The 18,794-nt window shown below is 45.9% G+C and overlaps 1 protein-coding gene across 1 annotated transcript in view; it reads left to right on the forward strand.

Moving 5' to 3' along the window:
• MYO16 (myosin XVI) overlaps nucleotides 1–18,470 on the forward strand; it is a 421,162-nt gene extending 402,692 nt beyond the window's left edge. The window contains exon 34 of the mRNA XM_047756311.1: nucleotides 17,076–18,470. Coding sequence (XP_047612267.1) covers nucleotides 17,076–17,303 — 228 coding nt within the window. The 3' untranslated portion in view covers nucleotides 17,304–18,470. The remainder of the gene's footprint in view (nucleotides 1–17,075) is intronic.
• Nucleotides 18,471–18,794: the final 324 nt, after the last annotated feature.

Here is an 18,794-nt window from a genome sequence, read left to right on the forward strand (position 1 = left end):
GAAAACACAGGGTGAAGGAGTCCACCCCCCTCCTTTAGGGCAAGTGCGTGTGAGGTGGGCTCTCCACCTGTCAACCACGGATTATGGATTGAGAGACACGCAATGGAAAGGAGAACGGACGGCACCTTGGGCGTCTCATCTGGCCTTGGTGGCTCCCTCAAGTGGCCGCAGACCTTAATCAGCCTGTGTCTGCGACTGCCTGGCACTGCATTCACCTTGGCCAGCCCGCATGCCACACCTTTCCTGCTAAACCTTGCGTCCTCATCTTGCTCTCTGAGGAGGCGTTCACCTGTTCAGATGTCTAGAGTTCATTTCTGTGGCTTGCAAATAAGAATTTGGACTGACACACGAATTTGATTTTAGTGTCATTATCCACAAAATTCACCTTATACCCAAACAAATGTTTTTTACACAGAGCGTGCAAATTCTTTATTCTTATTGTGGATGTGAGCCATTTTCTAGTAGAGGTAGCCCCTCAATAAATAGTTTCTTTCCTCAAGGTACAGGCTGTAGACATGTAGTTGAGGTTCTATGCCATCATGTTTTTAAAATTAGTTTGCAAAATGGAATGACTTTACACAAAAGTTGTAAAAATTCATTTTACTTCAGATATTTGGAAGCAGGGAAAGCTGAGATGCTAGCCATAGCGCGTACGTGCCTCTGTTCATCTATGCTCCTTGTGTAGAAGGCTTGGCTGGTCCAGGCTGTGAAGCGAGATGAAACAGTCATGACCTTGGGCAGCACAGGGCATGAGGGAAGCCAGCAGCGAAGGCATGACCTCATGGAATTCCACCTCCTGGTCCTGGCAGGGGGGGGCCTCTGTGGCACGTCCCGCTACTCAAACCTGGAATTTTAGAGGTTAAAGAAGCCCCTCCAGATTAGCTTTAGAAGTAGGCAGCATTTATAAAACTGCCATGCCATTGGTCTCCTTGCCGTTTTGTGACATGTAAAATCCTTACTTTTAAGTGTGTGTCCTTTGGGCGATGCAGTCCCCTCGAGGGAAGTCGGGGTTGTGGAAGGAAGTCCTGAGAAGATATCCGCCAACCTAGAGTGACCTCTTGGTGTTTGTGCTGAGGCGGCTGTGATCCTCTGCTGCTCGGGAGGCCAGGGAACCTGAGCCGGGAAGCCCAGGGATGCTAAATAGAGCGAGAGCCCGAGCAGAGCAGGAGGGGCCCACCCGACAGCAGCAGAGGGACAGACGCAATGAAGTGCGGGGCGCCCACCCTCGGCCTGAAACTGCCGGTCACGCATCTGCTCAGGGGCCCACGCTTGACAGTGAAAAACGAGATGACGTTTTCTTTGAGCCGCAGTGATTCGCGTTTACATCCTCAGGCTCGGGCTGCCGGTGTGCACGTCACGCCCTGCGATTCGCCTCGCCATCTCTTCCGCACAGTGAGACCACGTGGTCTTTGACCTTTGATTTGCGTTGTGGGCCGTTATCGCCTCTCTTGCCAAACGTTGTGTTATAGTCTTTTGCTGGTTTTTAAAGAGCACGAAAAGTTATTGTTCAGGTCTCTCAGCTTCGAATATTCACGGTGAGGAAGAATTGATGGCTTCTGATAAAGTCCTGGCAAAACCCAGCGTCTGAGAGCTTGCGAAGTATCTAATAGCTCCCTCCCGCCGCAGCCGCCCCTGAGAGCCGCAAAGGAATCAATGCGCGATGGAGCCGCATCAAGAAACAGATTGTTACGTGGTTTGTTTTACTGAACCGTCAAAGAAACCCTTTTGTAATGTCACAAATCAAAGAAAGGAAGAGTGGCAGAGTACGCAGGAAACCCGGTGCTTCTGTTCTCTCTTCGTGTCGGGTGTCAGGTGCATTCTTCTGGAACTCTAGCGTGCGAAGAAACAGTGTGTTAGATAAATGACAAAACGTGGACACCGTGAGTTTAATTGCTAAGGGGTATTTTCAACACATGGTAGGGGATAGGAGTTGGAGAACCATTTCAAAAGGAATTCTATTTTTTTCCCTTATTTTATAAGCTACAGACAAAAGGAAATGCAGCTTAGAAATCCCTTGCCCGCAGCTGAGCTTTTGGAAATCAGTATGCATCGCTCATGGCTTCCGCATTGCGTGCAAGAGAGGAAGGCAGTCGATTAATTTGAAGGCAGGAATTAAATGGAAGCGTTTTGCACCGAGAAGGGACATATCCTGTGCAGCGATCTAGAAACTTGGAAAATAGTAAAAACAAATGCCGTTTTGGGTATTTTTTTGCTTTATGCGATTGCACGGCGTACATATTCTCAAGGGACGCAAAAGCGTAATGTTTTTCCAGTGAAGACCTTGTCTCTTATCCATGAGGAAGATTCGATGCTAAGACATATAAGGGAATTGTGACTTGTGACTGTCTTTTTAAAACGGAGGTGTGCCCGCCGGGCTGCCTTGTGTTCATGATCAGCATTGCTGCAGCCCCGACGGAGGTTATAGCGGTGGCTCCGATTCCGTCCCTGGCCTGGAAACTTCCATATGCCGTGGCCAAAAAAGAAAGGAGAAAAAAAGAGGAGAAAGGGCTCGTCATCTCTCTGCACATCCCCTTTCTCCTTGTTTAAAAACCTCATCACAGTTCTAAATTCTCGTTCCTTTCGTCCTTCTTAAAATCAAAAAACAAACACAAACAAACAGAAACCAGGATGAGCAGGACGGGGATTGATGAGAGTGAAGGAAGGTTGGGTCGTGTGGCAGTTTTATTTTTATTTTTTAATTTTTTCTTCTTAGGGCCATACCTGCGGCATATGGAAACTCCCCGGCTAGGGGCTGATCAGAGCTGCGTCTGCGACCTACACCACAGCTCAGGGCAACAGCCAGATCCTTAGCCCACTGAGCAAGGCCAGGGATCGAACCTGCGTTCGATGGATACTAGGCAGGTTCTTAACCCGCTGAGCCACAGCAGGAACTCCGTGGCAGTTTTAAATCAGGTGGACAACAACAGCCTCACGAGCAAAGATGGGGTTAGAGGGTCCGGGTTGGCTGCGCTGAGGTCTGGGGAGGCCGCCAGGTGGGGAAGCACGGGGGGCCGGGGCAGGGGAAGTCCAGGATCTCGGGATGGCCTGTGTGGCTGAGTGGAGCAGCGCTACGCATTCCTGGATGTTGAAGCACAGAACAATTGAAACTACCACTAGCTCTGTGTTAATTCTAGAAAATGGGAACAGACAAACTACAACAAGAGGTGAAACGTAAAATCCCAGTTACGTTTGCCTTGTCTTTGCCTTGTCCTTGTTTCCAACCATCCACCGGGTTTGGAAACTTTGGGCAGCTCAGAAATGAAGTCGAAGGTAAACATCTGCCTTTTCTGGAAGTGGAAAACATGAGACAGCTAGCACTATTCCTACTCCAGATAAGAGAGACTTGGTAGATTGATACCTGGGGACTTCGGCCCCAGAGTTGGACTTGTTATGTGTAAGCTCTCTGTGCGTTAATGGGGCCTGACAATTTGAAAGAAAAATTTAGGCTAAAGGAACAGAAAGTTTTCCATTGTGCTGAAACGTAATCAGCCAGCATGGGTGAGGGAATTTATTTTGCGACCTTAGTAGACCTCGAAGACCTGATTCTTCTCTGATTTCTGTGATCATGCTATTTGAAACTGTCATTTCATATTTCTGACTGTCAGAAATAGGTTCTCAAGCAGATGAACTATGATATTAGGATGAAGTGTCATGAAGTCAGTGATATGAAAAGCCTAGATTTTGAAGCCCAAGTGGATTTAAATTAATTTTATACCCTTGCAGGTGACTTTTGTTATCTATTTTTGGAAAGAAGTCTTGATTTAGAAGATTTGCTCTCTCATATGTTGCCTACTTTGGCAAGATCTTGTCTCTTTTTCTTCCTAATCCTTCCTGGCATCTGCTTTCCTCTCCCTATTTTGTCGAGTACTAGCTTTGCCATGACTGAGTCTTAGAGACTCTGCCATTAACCCCACGTACCACCTTGGCAGACACAGAGCCCACCACATCCATGTCTTTTGAAGCCCCAGCGAGACTGTGTTCGGCAGCATCCTTGTGGTTAGGAGGGGTCACGTGACTGAGATCCAGCCAATGGAACAGGAGCCGCAGTGATGGGAGCTGCCTCCACACGTGGTCCTTACAGACTTCCCTTTGCCTAACGTATTCTGTGCCCTTTCCCATCCAGCATCTGGATCCACGACCCTGGGAGATACAAAGTACATTCAGGACAATGCGGAAGGTCATCTGCTGATCAGAAACACCCATTTTAGCTTTAACGTGAGCTATGTACCTCCTGGGTGTCTCTGTCCACTGGTCCTTGCGGTTTGCCTGTTATAGCATCTTGGGTAACTGTAACTAACACCCTTGATCTGTATTTGGCTGAATGTCTTACATGATGCTGAGCGTTTATAATACTTAATTAGCTGAGTCTGGCCGCCCTTCTTTAGCCATCTTTATTCTTCATGATGATAAAAATCATGCCTGTTCATGTCTTGTGATGGCAGAATTACTGGAATGCTACTCATCAGACATTTTAATACAAAACCATGATCATTGCTGTGCCCACCGAGTCATAAATATGTAAAACCCAAGCTTGGGATTCTTACCAACTGGTCACTCAGAAATTCCTCAAAATCAATAGACTTGATCTTACTCAGGGACAAAGTCAGCTCTCTATAGTAAGGTGGGCACCCTGGAAAAAAGGTCTGTCACTTTGAGGGCCTTTTTGTGCCTTCAGTGATTAGAAGGAGCTGCCTCTCATCTCTAGTTCCCAGGTGGGTGACTCATGGGTGACTCAACTTTGGAGGGAGACTCAAGGTTGATGACATGACGAAAAAATGTTTTTCCCGGGCAGTAAGTTCCACACTCTGTGGAGTGGCTGAGCTATGCCCCTTTCCTAATTATAGTTGATTTTTAAGGTCGATTTGATTTGGGCTAATCGTCTTATTAGGATTCGATTTCACCAAATGAGTTTCCTCCTTCTTATCTAATTATATTTAATACCATAACACAGAGGTTGTGATTGTTTCCGGAAAAACATGTCAAGAAATGAATCCGTTGACAGGTGAGCGGTGCCCTACAAAGCTGGGCAAGTGAAGAGCCCGTCGAACTAACTGGACCATGAGCGTAGGTGCCCTGAACTTGGACCCTCCCTTCTCTGCAGGCTGGCGAGTACCTGGCTGCCATGGTCGTGAGCCTCACTTTCCCCACTTTCACAGCCATTTCTGACCTCCTTTCTGACTTAGCTGTTGCGGGTTCCAGGCGAACTCTCAAGTTTACAGTGCGTGGCACAGTGCCTTTCCCTTGTGTGTTTTTTTGAAGTTGTCAGTGTAGGCACAGGCAAAAGAACGAACCCCAAGCCCCATACCACGCAACCCAGGTAGTCGTTACTCTTTTTGTGTCTTACTCGTCCTGTAGTCCAAAACAAATCCCACGGCCCAATAGGAATTTCTTGGCCATATTACCTCGAGATGAGTCATGTCTCCGCTGTTTTCCAATGAAATCATTGAGTCTGAAATTTACTAGTCATTTGGTGTTCTGCTTCCTCGGGACATGTCTGCGTTCCTGTCCTGTTTCAGCATGTTTAGTCAGCTAACTCTATGATCTTATGTACTGCTGCTTCGTTGGAATGAGCGCTTCTTGAGGGAGCAGGTCCCATGGTGTGATGAAGCCCTGGAGACTCCACCACAGCGCTTTCTGTGTCACAGTCACGGAAGGTACACGTGTTAATTGATCAGCCGACAAGGAACACTTCCTGGAAGTCCACATAATTAAGAAGGTCGCCTAAACTCAATGTACTTGAATTTGAATCCAGACTGTACGTACCACTGGCTAGCCGAGTAAGTGTGGGTTTTGAAGATGAATTTTAGCATCTACAAAAAGAAGCTAATACCTCTTAACCTGCTTGGTTCACGTGGTTATGAGAACCTACTCTAAGGACATGTGAAAAGGCTCTAGAAATATAAAAAAAAGACCGTGAATATAATGTTTGAAATGGGCTTTGGAGACTTGGAGCTTTTCTTCATCTGGGCGGACAGACAGGTACTGGTGCAGAGAAGGCAGAATTACAGAGCGTGTCCTGCATGCATCCGGTTGGCACACAGACTCACTGGAAGGACGCATGATAGGGAGGCTGGAGTAATTAGCGTGGTCCGAACATGCAGGGCTTCCCATAACGTGCTAAGGGGTATGGACCCAACTACTTAGGCCAGGGCCAGGTGGCGGCCTTGAAGCCTTCGGAACAATCAGTTACAGGGACAGATTTCTTCTCTGGAGAGACAAAATCTAGTAAATTACTTGTCCTTAAGGAAACCTCCTGGTATTTGCAGTGAGCCTCCCACATAATCCCAAGAAAAATATTTTTAAAGGAGTTGCTATACTCTTACTGTCTATGTTTCCAATATAATAGATCGATGCTTTTGCATATATTCTCTCTATTTGAACCCGTTACCATACGTCATTCCAGAAACATACTCTAAATATATGTTATCAATTTTTGCTACTAGTCACTTATACTGGTCCTGCCATGTTTTTTAAATGAATCAAGGTAAGAGACCAGAGCTCATACAAAGTGCATATCCTGAAACATCACAAATTAATTATATCATGCGACATACAATCATAAATTTCTATTTTATAACTTTCCATCAGTAGGAAGAAGCCTTCATCCACTCATCGGCATCTGTTTTTATTCTGAGCTATGACTTAAAATCGGCTGCAGCATGCAAATAAATGTTCCTAAAATTGTATTAAATGTGTTCGAATATAGTATTCCTTGTTATAAAAATAAAAGACAGTGGTTAAGTAAAAAAAAATGAACATGACAGATAAGGTAAAAAATTAAAATCTTCTCTGCCTCCCTTGCTGCCTGTGGAACAGATACTGTTTCCAATGGAACTTGTTCCTTTTAAGAGATAGTTTTCCTTTTTTTTAACCCTGGGGCAAAAAAAAGGGGAACAAAATAGCAAGAAGAAGGAACTTAACTGGATTGCTGTATAAATGACTGTTTCTGAATTAAGAAGGATCAACTGAGTTCTGCCTAAACCAGAAATACTGTTTCGCTTTCAGATCATTTTCCTGATTTTTTTTTAAAGTGTGGAGATACACAACCCTTTAATCAAAGAGGACTTTTTGAATCGCATTTCATTTTGAGCTATATTATTGGGTTCTATTTAGGTAAGCTTGGGTTTTACAAACCGATTTTTCACATTTCATTTTTCAATGTTTCTCCTCCAACATCTTGTTAGCACGAGTGGAAATGGGATTTGCATTTGAAACGCTAATATTCACTATTCAGTCAACCCAGAAAGCTTCCTTCTTTTAATTTCCATAAATGTCAGTAAATGCCTCTTTTCACCTTTGGGTGAACAGTCAATAGAAAAATCAATTCTGTGACAAATGAACAGCAACATGATTTTACATATGAATTATTTAACAAAGGCTATTTTTATCCTAGAAGGGAAAGACTTAAGGTAAAAATCAGCAGCAAATTATTAATTTACATGCATTAATATTATTCATAGAAAAGCATAGCCACGGGAAGTGAAGAAAATTCGTATCTCATTTTTTAATTAGTTCATGTCGTAGGACTCTGTTAATGACACAATAGAAAATCATTAAGAATTAGTAAATAGATATATATCTAATAAACCTCATTAAGCCTTTACATCCTATTATATTTCCCTCTGGGTTGGGAGAGATTTCGTGGTTTTTAACCCCTGAAAGTAAGTGGACAGATTATAACTGTCCCACTCTGAGGTGGAGAACTTGCAGGAAGTTTCTTTCACGTCACGTAATCAAACTCTTATCTTCATGTCTAGTTGGTCTTGCCTGGACCTTATAAGACAAAAATCATTTTACGAATCTGGAGTTGGGGGTGGTGAAGGGGTGGGGGTGGGGGGGCGCCTGGAGACTAGATTCAGGTCTTGAATTTTTTTTTACTTTAAATTTTATGGGCTCACCTAAGGCATATGGAAGTTCCTGGGCCAGGGATTGAATCCCGGCGCCAAGTGCAACCTATGCCACAGGTGCAGCAACCCTGGATCCTTTCACCCATGGCGCCGCCGTGCCAGGAACTCCCCATGTCTTGAAGTTTTAAATATCCTATTAGCATAGCATAGCTAATAGGATATTTTAAAAACCTGTTATTTTTAGCCCCCATGCTGAATTGTCCGGCGCATATCACCGGCATCTTCAGTAGCACCGTTTTCTAAGGATTAGTTTAAACGAAGGGGATCTTCTGTTAAAGGAGGTGGGGCCCTCGCCCATTGGACACGAATTCAGACCCGGATCATTTCTGTATCTGCTCACGTGTTCTGGGAGCATGGACTGGGTTGTTGGGAGGTGTGCAGAACGGAGAGAATGGGGCTGTGGCTAAACCCAGGCCACATTTGAGGTCCAAACGGACAGGAGGGGGTAAATTAAAAATTCTTACCTTCCCTTAAGTGTAGCCCTCAGGTAATACCACCCAGCCTCCCGTGGCCGTGGAGGATGAGATGGTCCCAGCTCCCAGGAAACACTGGATCCAGTGGACCCCAAGTTCGGAAGCCTCCAGATCTCTTTCACCTGTCATATTTTAGACAAACATCCCAGAATAATTTCCAAGCATAGTATTAGATCCTCCACCAGCCAATTTGTGTTCAAAGACATTTCAGCTGACAGGTAGTCAAGAAGCCTGAGTTTGCACCTGTTACAGAATAGTACCATTTTCCCCCCATGCCCTCCAAAGTAATAATTCTGGGCACACGTTGTCTTCGTCCATTGGGCAGCTGTAACTAAACGTGCAGACTGGGGGACTGACAAACAAACCAGCCTATTTCTCGCAGTTCTGGAGGCTGGAGGTCAGATCAGGGTGCCAGTGTGGCTGGGCAAAGTCTGTTTTCCAGGTCACGGACTTCCCGCTGTGTCCTTACATGGCAGAAGGACTGAGGGAGCTCTCTGAGGACCCTTTTCTAAGAGCACTAATCCCATCATGAGGGCTCCCCCCTCATGACCGCACCACCTCCCAAAGGTCTTATTCTAAATACCATCACTTTGGACATAGGATCCCAACGTGGGAACTTGGGCAACACACACATTCAGACCATAGAGCGGGATAAGCTTACGGGATTGCATTCTTCGGCCACCCTGAGTTCTAGGGTGACTGTCCTCTCTCTTCAGTGACCCCACTCTCCAGCTCTCCAGCCCCATCCAAACACATGTGAATTCAGAGTAACTAATGAGTCCGAGACCCCGCATGTCCTATGTGGTTTCAGAGCAGCAGAGAATTTTTAAGTTCTCAGGTCTTTACAATGTTTGGTGGGGTCTTAGTGGAAAATCCATGAGACGTGAACTGCGTCTCGGGTTGTGAGAGCTCATCCACAGTCTGGAGTTGCTCAAAACTCTCTCTTCCTTTCCCTTCCCTTCCTTGAAAGAGGCAAGATGCCTAACGGCCCCTAAGTTTCAAAAACAGTGAAACCACAAGTCTGACACATTGTCGTGACATTGGTCCCTTTTCTCAAACAGCCGGAATTTCCTACCTTGAGTCCACACAAGCCCTCTGAGTAAGTGCACTGAAGGTGTTGTGGTGTGGAGAGATTGATTTGGGGCTCTAAAGGACACCCTTAGTCTTGTTAAAGAGTCGCTCATTTCACCTGCGAGGAATTCGACCCATATAGATCAGCATTATTCCATCTTACAGAATGTATGTGAGCCTTTTTAAATCATAAAAAGATTCCTTGACTCTTAACGTTTCTTAAATTATTATAATGTTGATTAAATATACACACATCACTACATAAAATCCCTTCATCCTTTCTGCTTTCCTTATAGCTATTAAAGTGAAGCAAGTGTACAAATCCAGTGAAACAAAAACTTACGAAGCAAAAAGCATTAAAATTCACAACATTTATATTAGATATGATTTTGTTTTGCTGAGCTGCAATTACTGTTGACAGTATGAATATGGTACTGATTCAGACCTATGTATGACCTTTGACACAGACCTTTGGTTTACCCATGTCTATCACTTCTTCTGTTTGAATGGTTGGACAACCTACCCTACGGTATCAGATCACTCAACCCTACCTTGGAGGAAAATGCCTTATTTGAATATTAAATCCATCGACTCTTTGCTTATTAACTAAAACACTATAAGCAATATTACCTGTGTCGATCTGCTTGTAAATAAAATACAAAGTCAGGAAATGAAATCTCGCTGAGCACTCACTTCAAAAGTAGACCTAGTGATCCAAAGCTCAATTACATTACTTTTCAAAAAACATCGTAAAAATGCGAAAACAATTTAGATTGTCCCAAGGGCTTGAGGACCCCTGGAAATCTATATACAGATTCCAGTTTCAGAAACATTTAACAGTTGTTTAAATTACTCACCAAAATCTCTTTCTGCCTTTTTACACCAAAGTTCAAAAGAGACCTTTCATCATTTTCTCCTGGCAGGACATTCTTTAGTTTTAAATCCTATCTAAATCATAGGTATGTTATCAGTCCAGTGTGTTTCTCAGTATTTCGAGGTCTTCTTGTTAACAAGGAAGGAAAAGGCTATGTCATATTTGTATGGAGCCACAAGTTGTGAGAAGTACTTTCATTTGGCATTACCTGATTGAGTCACCAGGATAATGACAATTCAGAATGTTTATGGATGTTCTCAAGTCAAAGAGCTAACAATGCCGAAATCATAACTGCCCACACTTATAGAGCACTCATTGCATTTTTAAGGCATCCACACCTGCTGCTCAGGTAACCCTCGCCCATCCTCTTGGGGTAGATGATTACTGAGAACCTCCTTCACAGGTGAGCAAGCTGATGGACTTGCTCTAGGTTATATAACCATTCGGTGGCAGATTCAGGATTCCAAGCTGGAGAGTCCTGGCTTATCACCCATCCATTGCTGCTCAAACCAGAGTCAAAGTCCCCATGGGTGTGTGACCCCCTGTTGGATAATGAGGTTCAGTGCCATCCCTGTCACTTGTCTATATCCATCCCTGTGGCTATGCCTCCTCTGACCTTTTTGCTCCCCCTTTCCAAATGGTGCCTGTTATGGTCTGTGTCTGGGTTGGAAAAAGAATTTCCAGACTCACAGCAAGGTGAAGGGAAAGAAGAGTTTACTAAGATAAGAGATGCTTCTAGCACAGCAGGATGACTTCCTGATGATCAGGGAGTGCCAAGCTCATGGTCATGTCAGTATTTATAGCCCAGGGACAAAGGAGAGAGGAGAGGTCTTATGATACACCTGCTGGTTGGTTGGGGTGCATAATTTCCCTATGGGGTGGGGAGAAGAGTGGGCCAAATACTTTTACTAATATGGGATGGGAGGGAGTGGGCCAGGTTGATGAAGAGGAGTGAGAGGGGGCTCAGAGTTTCGTAACAGCTGCAGTAAAACTGTTGGGGTGATAAGGGTCTGCCGGGCAGAGGCTCTTTGAGTTTATCTCATTGGAATAGCCTTCAAGTCTCACAGTGCCCATCTCATTTTTCAATATTTACATCAAAAGTCACCACCTCTTTGAAGTATCTCCAGATCTTCTGTTGTCATGACTTGGCTTCTGTCCACTGGTGCCAACTGGAAACATGGAGACAGTGGTTTGAGCAAAGGAAAAAAAGAGTGTCTTTTACAGCTTTGTCAGGCAAAAGAGGCCACAGCGGGCTAATGCCCTAAAGACGGTGCCCCCCTTTGGGAGAGAACAGGAAGTGGTCTTCTAGTTTGGGAATGGAAAATAGGGTCACAGGTAAGGATCAGGGTGGAGGCAAGCTTAATTCTTCTTCAGAGCTGGGGGGAGGTTCCCAGGACTGGTCTGGTGGTCCTTGAGGCTATTGCACCCTTGACCTTCTTTCTGGAACAAAGAATGTTCATCAAGTAGTTAACACCTTCCATTTGGCGGGGGTTGCAGTTCTGCAGGAGAGCTCGAAGATATTCTTCTGTGTAACCCTTGAGGGGGAATCAGGATCCTGCCCCAAGTCTGCACTATTGTTTCTTGACTGCTTCTGCCTGGTCTCTGCTTCTCCTCCTTTGGAGCTCAGGGAAGGTCAGAGTGGCTGAAGCCCATTCCCTACAGACAGGAAATGGGGGGAAGGAGGGGGCACAGAAAGGCTTTTGTGCCCAGGAGCCCACAGGTCCTGCTTGGTTCCACTTCCTTCATAGAGCCCCTTTCTCAGGTAAAAGGTAAAAGCAGACAAAAACATTAACAACCCCTTTTGTTGACCATCTCCCTGCCATGTGAAGATATTAAGACACTTACATGGTTGGCATGTCTCAAAGTTCCTTCCAAAGTTCATTTTCATGGAGCACAGAAGCCCTACCATGTTGAACCCCAGAGGTTCATGGGTGGGGAACCCTTCTTACTTTCCCAGCTCCGGCTCTCGCCTTCAGATTCGGAAAGCTGATGATGATGTGGGCAGCGCTGCTGTACACTTGACTGGGGGTATCGCTTAAGTTCAGATCTGGAGTACGCAGCTTCATGCACTTGTACAAACAAACATGTTTCACGAAGCCACTGCCCAGATCAGAAGTGAGCACATAGCCAGCATCCCAGGGGCCTTCCTTAGGTCCACTCAAGAGGCATGACCCATACTTGTATCCTCTCGAATTAATCTAGCCTGTTTGGGGAACATGAAATAAATGGTATTAGGCAAAAAATAACAAAAACAAAACACGGTTCTATAAAACATTCAAAAAATAAGGAACTAAGCTATCTGGAGTGGTGATATGACGAGGAGATATGCATTTTGAAAGCAACAGGAAGTAAGATGGAAGTGAAAAGACGCCAACACGGCAGAGCCTTTATCCCACCACCAAGTCAGGAGAAATACGACCTGAGTGGAGCCCGCTGACTCCAGGTCCACACTGCCAGGGGAATCCCTGATCCCAGAGGTACCTTTTCTGAGAAGAAATGGCTGCCCTTTCAATACGGAAGCTAAATTTGTGTTAGAAAACCATTCTTGCCTTTTTAGTGATAACACTAAATTTATGATGAACTATCAAATAATGGTAAGGGAAGTCGAAGGGTTTTTGTTCCTATCTATAGGATATGAAATTTAAAGAATGACAAAAATACTTTAGATGTTTGTACCATGCTGGAAAATATTATGAAGACTTTTTATATCTTGTATATCACTTGACCACCATTTAAATAACATTCATCGTTGTGCTTATTTGCTATTCGAAAATACTAAAGCTCTTTTGCTGTCTGTGACAAATACAACTTTTGGGCCTCAGGACTTGATAAATTTAATCCATCTTAATAAAGCAGATTAAACATCCCCTGTCAGGGCATGCTTTGCTCATCTTCAGATCTTCTGTTTACTGTTTCACAGATCATAATTTTAAAATGCCTACTGAATGTCACGGTGTTGAAAGCAGTGACTTATCAAGTGTCACAGAATCAATGACACAGAAGTTTGTCAATTGCCGTCTTATCAGTTACACGGAATCTTAACCTTTGTTTAAGACATAACCTTTGTTGAAGATTCTGTGGCATTTTTAAATGCAGATCAATAATGTTACTATTTCAGCATCTCATGTATGCCATTTCCTTTATATCCCTATTAGGTTTTACTCCATTCCTGTTCATCTCCATAATATCAAACAAACGTCCACGGGCTCTCTCGATAAGAGGGTTTATTCTGAGCGTTAGTTGATTGTTGCAAACATCAGGCAAACTGTTGCTTATCAGGGAAGTGTAGACAGCTCCCGGCGGTTGATTCGAAGACCGTGTTCTTCTGTGTCCCTACATTATTTAAGCCATCGATATCCTCATTAAGAAAGTGCCTTCTAGTGCCTTGTGTGTGTAAGTTTCACCTGTTACAATGTGCTTGAGAATTCAGATATTTTTAGTAAATACCGAGAAGCTCTGGGGAGATAGCGGGCTTTTTCTTCCTAGTGAAGCAAGGATTCAGGGGATTCGGGACATTTGATGTCAAAATCCCTCCTCACAAGCCTAATTCAGATCAGCAGATGGGTGCTGCCTCCATGGAGTGATTCAATCTCTAAATCTTTCCTATTATGAAGGTCTTAGCAGAGGGTCACACCTCATATCTATTTTTGGTCCTTAGGAAAATCCGCTGAAAAGAGTTTAGGATTGAGAAGAAATATAGAATGGATGTATTTTGTGCTTGATCTAAAGACAGAGTATGTGTGGTCACAGCAGCAGGAAAATAAAGACAGCGCCTGCTATACGGCTGTGGAAGGGCAGCGCCCACTGCTGGGTGGGGTTTGGATTCTGTTGGTCCAGTGTTTATGCTTTCCTTGGTTTTGTTAGAGATTGAGATACATATTCTTTTTGTACTTTTGCTAGAGAATAAAGCATGAATCCTCAATTTATTTCATCTTAAATTGTATTACTTTTGTCATTTCCTAGTACTGCTAGAACCTTAGAACCTCTGAGTTCCACATAACCCCTCTGACTTTTGCAGTTAATGCTGGCATGCTGTTCTACACATGACTTAAAGTCTATAAGGGAGCTCCCTGGCGGCCTAGTGAGTTAAGGATCTGGCATTGTCACTGCAGTGGCTCAGGTTGCTGCTGTGGTGCGGGTTCAGTCCCTGGCCCTGGACCTTCCACAATCTGTGGATGCAGCCAAAACAATAATAATAATAATAATAATAATAATAATAATAATAATGATGTCTATAATACATTCCCAACTTAGAACTTATACTTACCCAGGGATTTAATTTTAGGATCCTTAATTCTTCCTTCCGTTTTCATTTATTCATCCGGAATCATTTTCTTCACCTTAAAAAAAATCACAGGCAAGACTTATGATAGCAAATTTCCTCCTTCTTGTTTGTCCAAAAACATTTTTTATTTCACTTTTGTTTTCGAGGGCTATTCTTATTGAGTCTAGAATCCTGGGGTGAATTACTTTCTTTCAGTACATTTTAGTTTGTTGTTTTCTGACTTGCGGTGTTTCTGTTTAGAAGTCGGCTGCCAGACTCGTTGTTCCTCTGAAGGTAATGTGTTGCTTATTGTTTTTTTTTTCCACTAGACTTTACAAACTTTTTTATCCCTTTTTTGCACTCTTACAATGAGAGCACTAACTTGCCATGACCTAAACCTCCTAGGCAGAAGGAGAAGTCCCTTGTTTTGTTTCTAATAGAGCAGTTTGAAATTGCGTAACTTCAGAAAAATGATATCTTCAGGAAGTGCTGGGAAAATAATCGGAGATGATCAATGAAATATTCTCTCGTAAGAATAAATCCAAAGAAGGATTTTTCAGAGGTTGCTTTTCTCTGCTGAATGTGTGCCAAGGAACAAACAGATATCCAGGATCCACGGAGGAAATGAGGCTGAGGCTGAAGGCAGTCCACAGCATCGACGGGGGGAGAAAACGGAGCAGCTAAGCTCCCCTGGTGAAAGTAACACCCAGACATCATTCGAGTCCCAACTGAAAAAGAAGGAAAGAGGGGAAACGTACGGGCCCCGGTCTTTAGCATGTATCAGATCCCAGACACCGGTTGTTCGCTGAGCCATAAGCGCTGTGGATGCGAGGAAGACAGACTCTGGAGCTAGCGTGGCTGCGTCTACCCCGCTCCATGTGACTCTCGGCAAATTACTCAACCTCTCTGTGCCTTGGCTTCTTCATCTGCAAAATGAGTTTATAGAGTTCTGGGGAGGACTGCGTGACTGAATATTTGTAAAGGGTTTTAGACAAGTACTGACACACCTTTAGCACTCTCGAGTGGTGATGACATAACTAATATTTATGCACACTCTCTGCCCTGCTGTCTTGGCTCACTCCCCTGACAGCAGAGGCAATGCGGCTTCCAGCAGAGACTCTCAGCAGGAGCCTTCTGACTCCAGGTCACCCTGGTGCAGACCTGGCGCCCAGAGAAAAATCCCCTTCTAAGGGTGCATGCTGCTTGAGTGGCTCACTTTCTATCCATGGCTTCAGGCTGCTTCAGGGTTTGAACAACCGCAGCCCTGTTTTGCACACACACAAGGTTTTTTTGTTGTTGATTGGCTTTTTTTGTTTGTTTGTTTGTTTTTCTGGTTGTCTATAGATTCGATTTGAGGAAATGCTTTCTGCTAACCACCAGCTCCAGAAACCTAGTTATGTGCTTTGGATATGGGTTTGCTCTCACGGCTTCTGTGCTTCACATCTCGTCTCAACATTCTGCTCAGTGCCTTGGTTTCAGGCTTTAAAATATTCTGCGGATTAATGACAGGCGTGGGTGTCCAGGAGAAGGTGTGGGGTTTACCGTTGTCTGGAACCCTGGCTGCCCTTGTTGCTTTCAAGGGGCTGTCCTTACATAAGCCAACGTGATGCTCCGTTTGTTTCCTTCTTTGTCATGATGGAAGGGCAGGAAGTGACCCAGGAGCAAAGTAGTGGGTGCTTTCAGGGTGGGAGGAGCCAGCTTGTTTCCTCTGTATCCTCCCCAGCGTTCCCATTTTCATGTCCAGAATCTCCATCACACTCTTGCTCTCTTTTTTTTTAACCAACATACTAACTGTAGAACTGACAGAAAAGGTGGTTTCTGCAGCGGGCAGCTGTTCCAGATTACTGGCTGCTGGCAGAAGGGGGAGCCCACACTATGTAGCCTGTTTATCCCCAGCTGCCCCCAGGGGAAAAGCGCTTCCTCTCTTCAGGGACTCCAAGGAAGCTTCCAGACCATGCAGTGGATACAGTTGTAAGTTTTGCTGCCTTCCTGCAAAGGACTCCTGGGGTCAGTGCAGGATGGTCAGAGTGGGGTCACATGACCTTAAATGGTGTTGAGTCGTAACTGCGCTAAGACAGACCAGTGGGTCCCGGAGTGGGGTGAAGCTGGAGAAATCCAGGAACGACTGCTGGGAATGGAATTACAGCTGTGATGCATTCAAAGACGAAAACGCAGGAGGTGTCATGAGAATGTATGTAACAAGGGGGGCAGAGGGCAAAGAGGCATTTGAGGCTTTCCTGTATAACTAGAGGTAGCTCCCCTTTTCGCCAGTGTACCTGTCCTAACTGGCTTCCGAGACACGTCCATCATCTTTATTCGGCAGCCGGCCGCTGGCCTTGGATACGGATCTTGGCAGCTGAGGCGGGGGGGGGGGGCGGTTATAGAGGATGCACGAGGCCTCTGCCCACCCCGGCAGCATCCAGGGGTGGTTCTTCTAATCCTCACTCATTCTCAGTACCTGGTGCTCCTCTCCCCCATTCCCCCAGGGAATCCATCAGCTGAGGGTGTCAGAGAACGAGAGCGTGGCTCTGCGGGAGCTCCTGGACTGGAGGCGGAAGCTCTGCGAGGAGCGCGAAGGCTGGCAGCAGATCCTGGGCCACTCGGAGCCCAGAGCGCCTCCCCCGCCGCCCTGCAAAAAGCCGACCCTCTTGAAGAAGCCCGAGGGGGCCTCCTGCAGCAGGCTGCCCCCCGAGTTCTGGGACACCACCATGTGATGGGCAGGGCTCACGGGTGAAACCTGGGATGCCAGGTTCACGGACAGAGGCTGCCTCTACCTGGGGTCCACGCCGGGGGCGGGCTGCACACACCCATGGGAGACGCACAGGGCGGTGGCGAAATAGACGAGACGCCCTGGGGGCGGGGGGCGCGTGGGCCTGTGCGCATGCGCGGGTCCTTCTCTCTCCTGTTCTGCGGGGACACGCGCTGAGCTTGAGGCTCAGGGGGACTTGGGGCCCTGCTGCCCCGGGGTAGCGCCAGGCCAAGTGTAGACAAGGAGGGGGAAGCCGGTGGGAAGGCGAGCCGGCCCCACCCACGTCCTCGTCCAGTTGTTTCTATGTGATGTGGTCCGACCACGTGTTTCTTGGACTCCGCTCATGTTCCGATCAGACACCCTGCAGGACGTACGTTTTCTTTCTTTGTGGGCATTTGTGTTTTATTGGAACTACAATCCTGGTCATTATTTACATGTTGGTTACTGTATTTTATAACTTTATGCAATTGGTGGTGCTCCCTTTCTTCAAAATACAGATTTTAAAAAATCACTTCTAGAACTTTCTTTTTCCAGATACCTTTTTCTTTTGAAATGCTAGGTACCTAAAAATCCGAGACAGTGTTGTCGCTTTCGCTTCGCAGTGTCAAGCCCTGCAAACCTACGGCCAGAGTCCCAGGTCTTGTTTCCTGTGTCCATCCATCAGGGGGCGGTTCCTCCCTGTGCCCAGCCAGTACGTCTGGGTACCAGGACGGTGAACTCTTTATTGAAATCTCATCCTCTGACTTCAGCGGAGGTTACAGGAAATGATGGGACATGCCTGGAAACCCGCATGGCTTCAGATTCATAGCTAGGGGTGTGCAGGGGTCATAGCCGTTCAAAGGTCTACGCCGCACAAATTTTCACACGGAGATTTTCTGGCCCGAGCAGTGATGCCGCCCACAAGACGCTTGTCCTCGCCTGGCTCTGCTGCATGGTGCCCCCGCTGTAGGCCCCCGCCCCGCTGGTGGCGCACCCGCCTTGCTTACCCTCGTGCGCTCCTGGCTTTTGGGAAGCTCCGAGCCCGGCCCTCCGCACATCCTGTGTTGCTCCCTGGAACTCCCTATGCCTCTCGGCCTTTGAAAAATTACTGTGCCAATAAAAGGGTACAACTCTGCTCCAGTGTGGTGTTATTTCCGTGCTGCGGTTGTGTTCCACCTTCGCTTCTGTCTCCTGACCTGGTAAGTAGGGGCGAGCAGGCCATCTCCTTCCCAAGCCTGCCTTCCTGTGCTTGCCGCCTTCCCGCTGCCTCTTGCAAACATCAGGATCTGGGATTTGTTTCTTTCTCTTTTTTTTTTTGTCTTTCGTCTTTTGTTTAAGAGCCACACCCCCGCGGCATATGGAGATTCCCAAGCTAGGGGTCGAATCCAGCTACAGCTGCTGGCCTACACCAGAGCCACGGCAACGCCGGACCCTTAACCCACGGAGCAAGGCCAGGGATCGAACCTCATGGTTCCTA

Source organism: Phacochoerus africanus, chromosome 13 (genome assembly GCF_016906955.1).
Source record: "Phacochoerus africanus isolate WHEZ1 chromosome 13, ROS_Pafr_v1, whole genome shotgun sequence".
Taxonomy (NCBI): domain Eukaryota; kingdom Metazoa; phylum Chordata; class Mammalia; order Artiodactyla; family Suidae; genus Phacochoerus; species Phacochoerus africanus.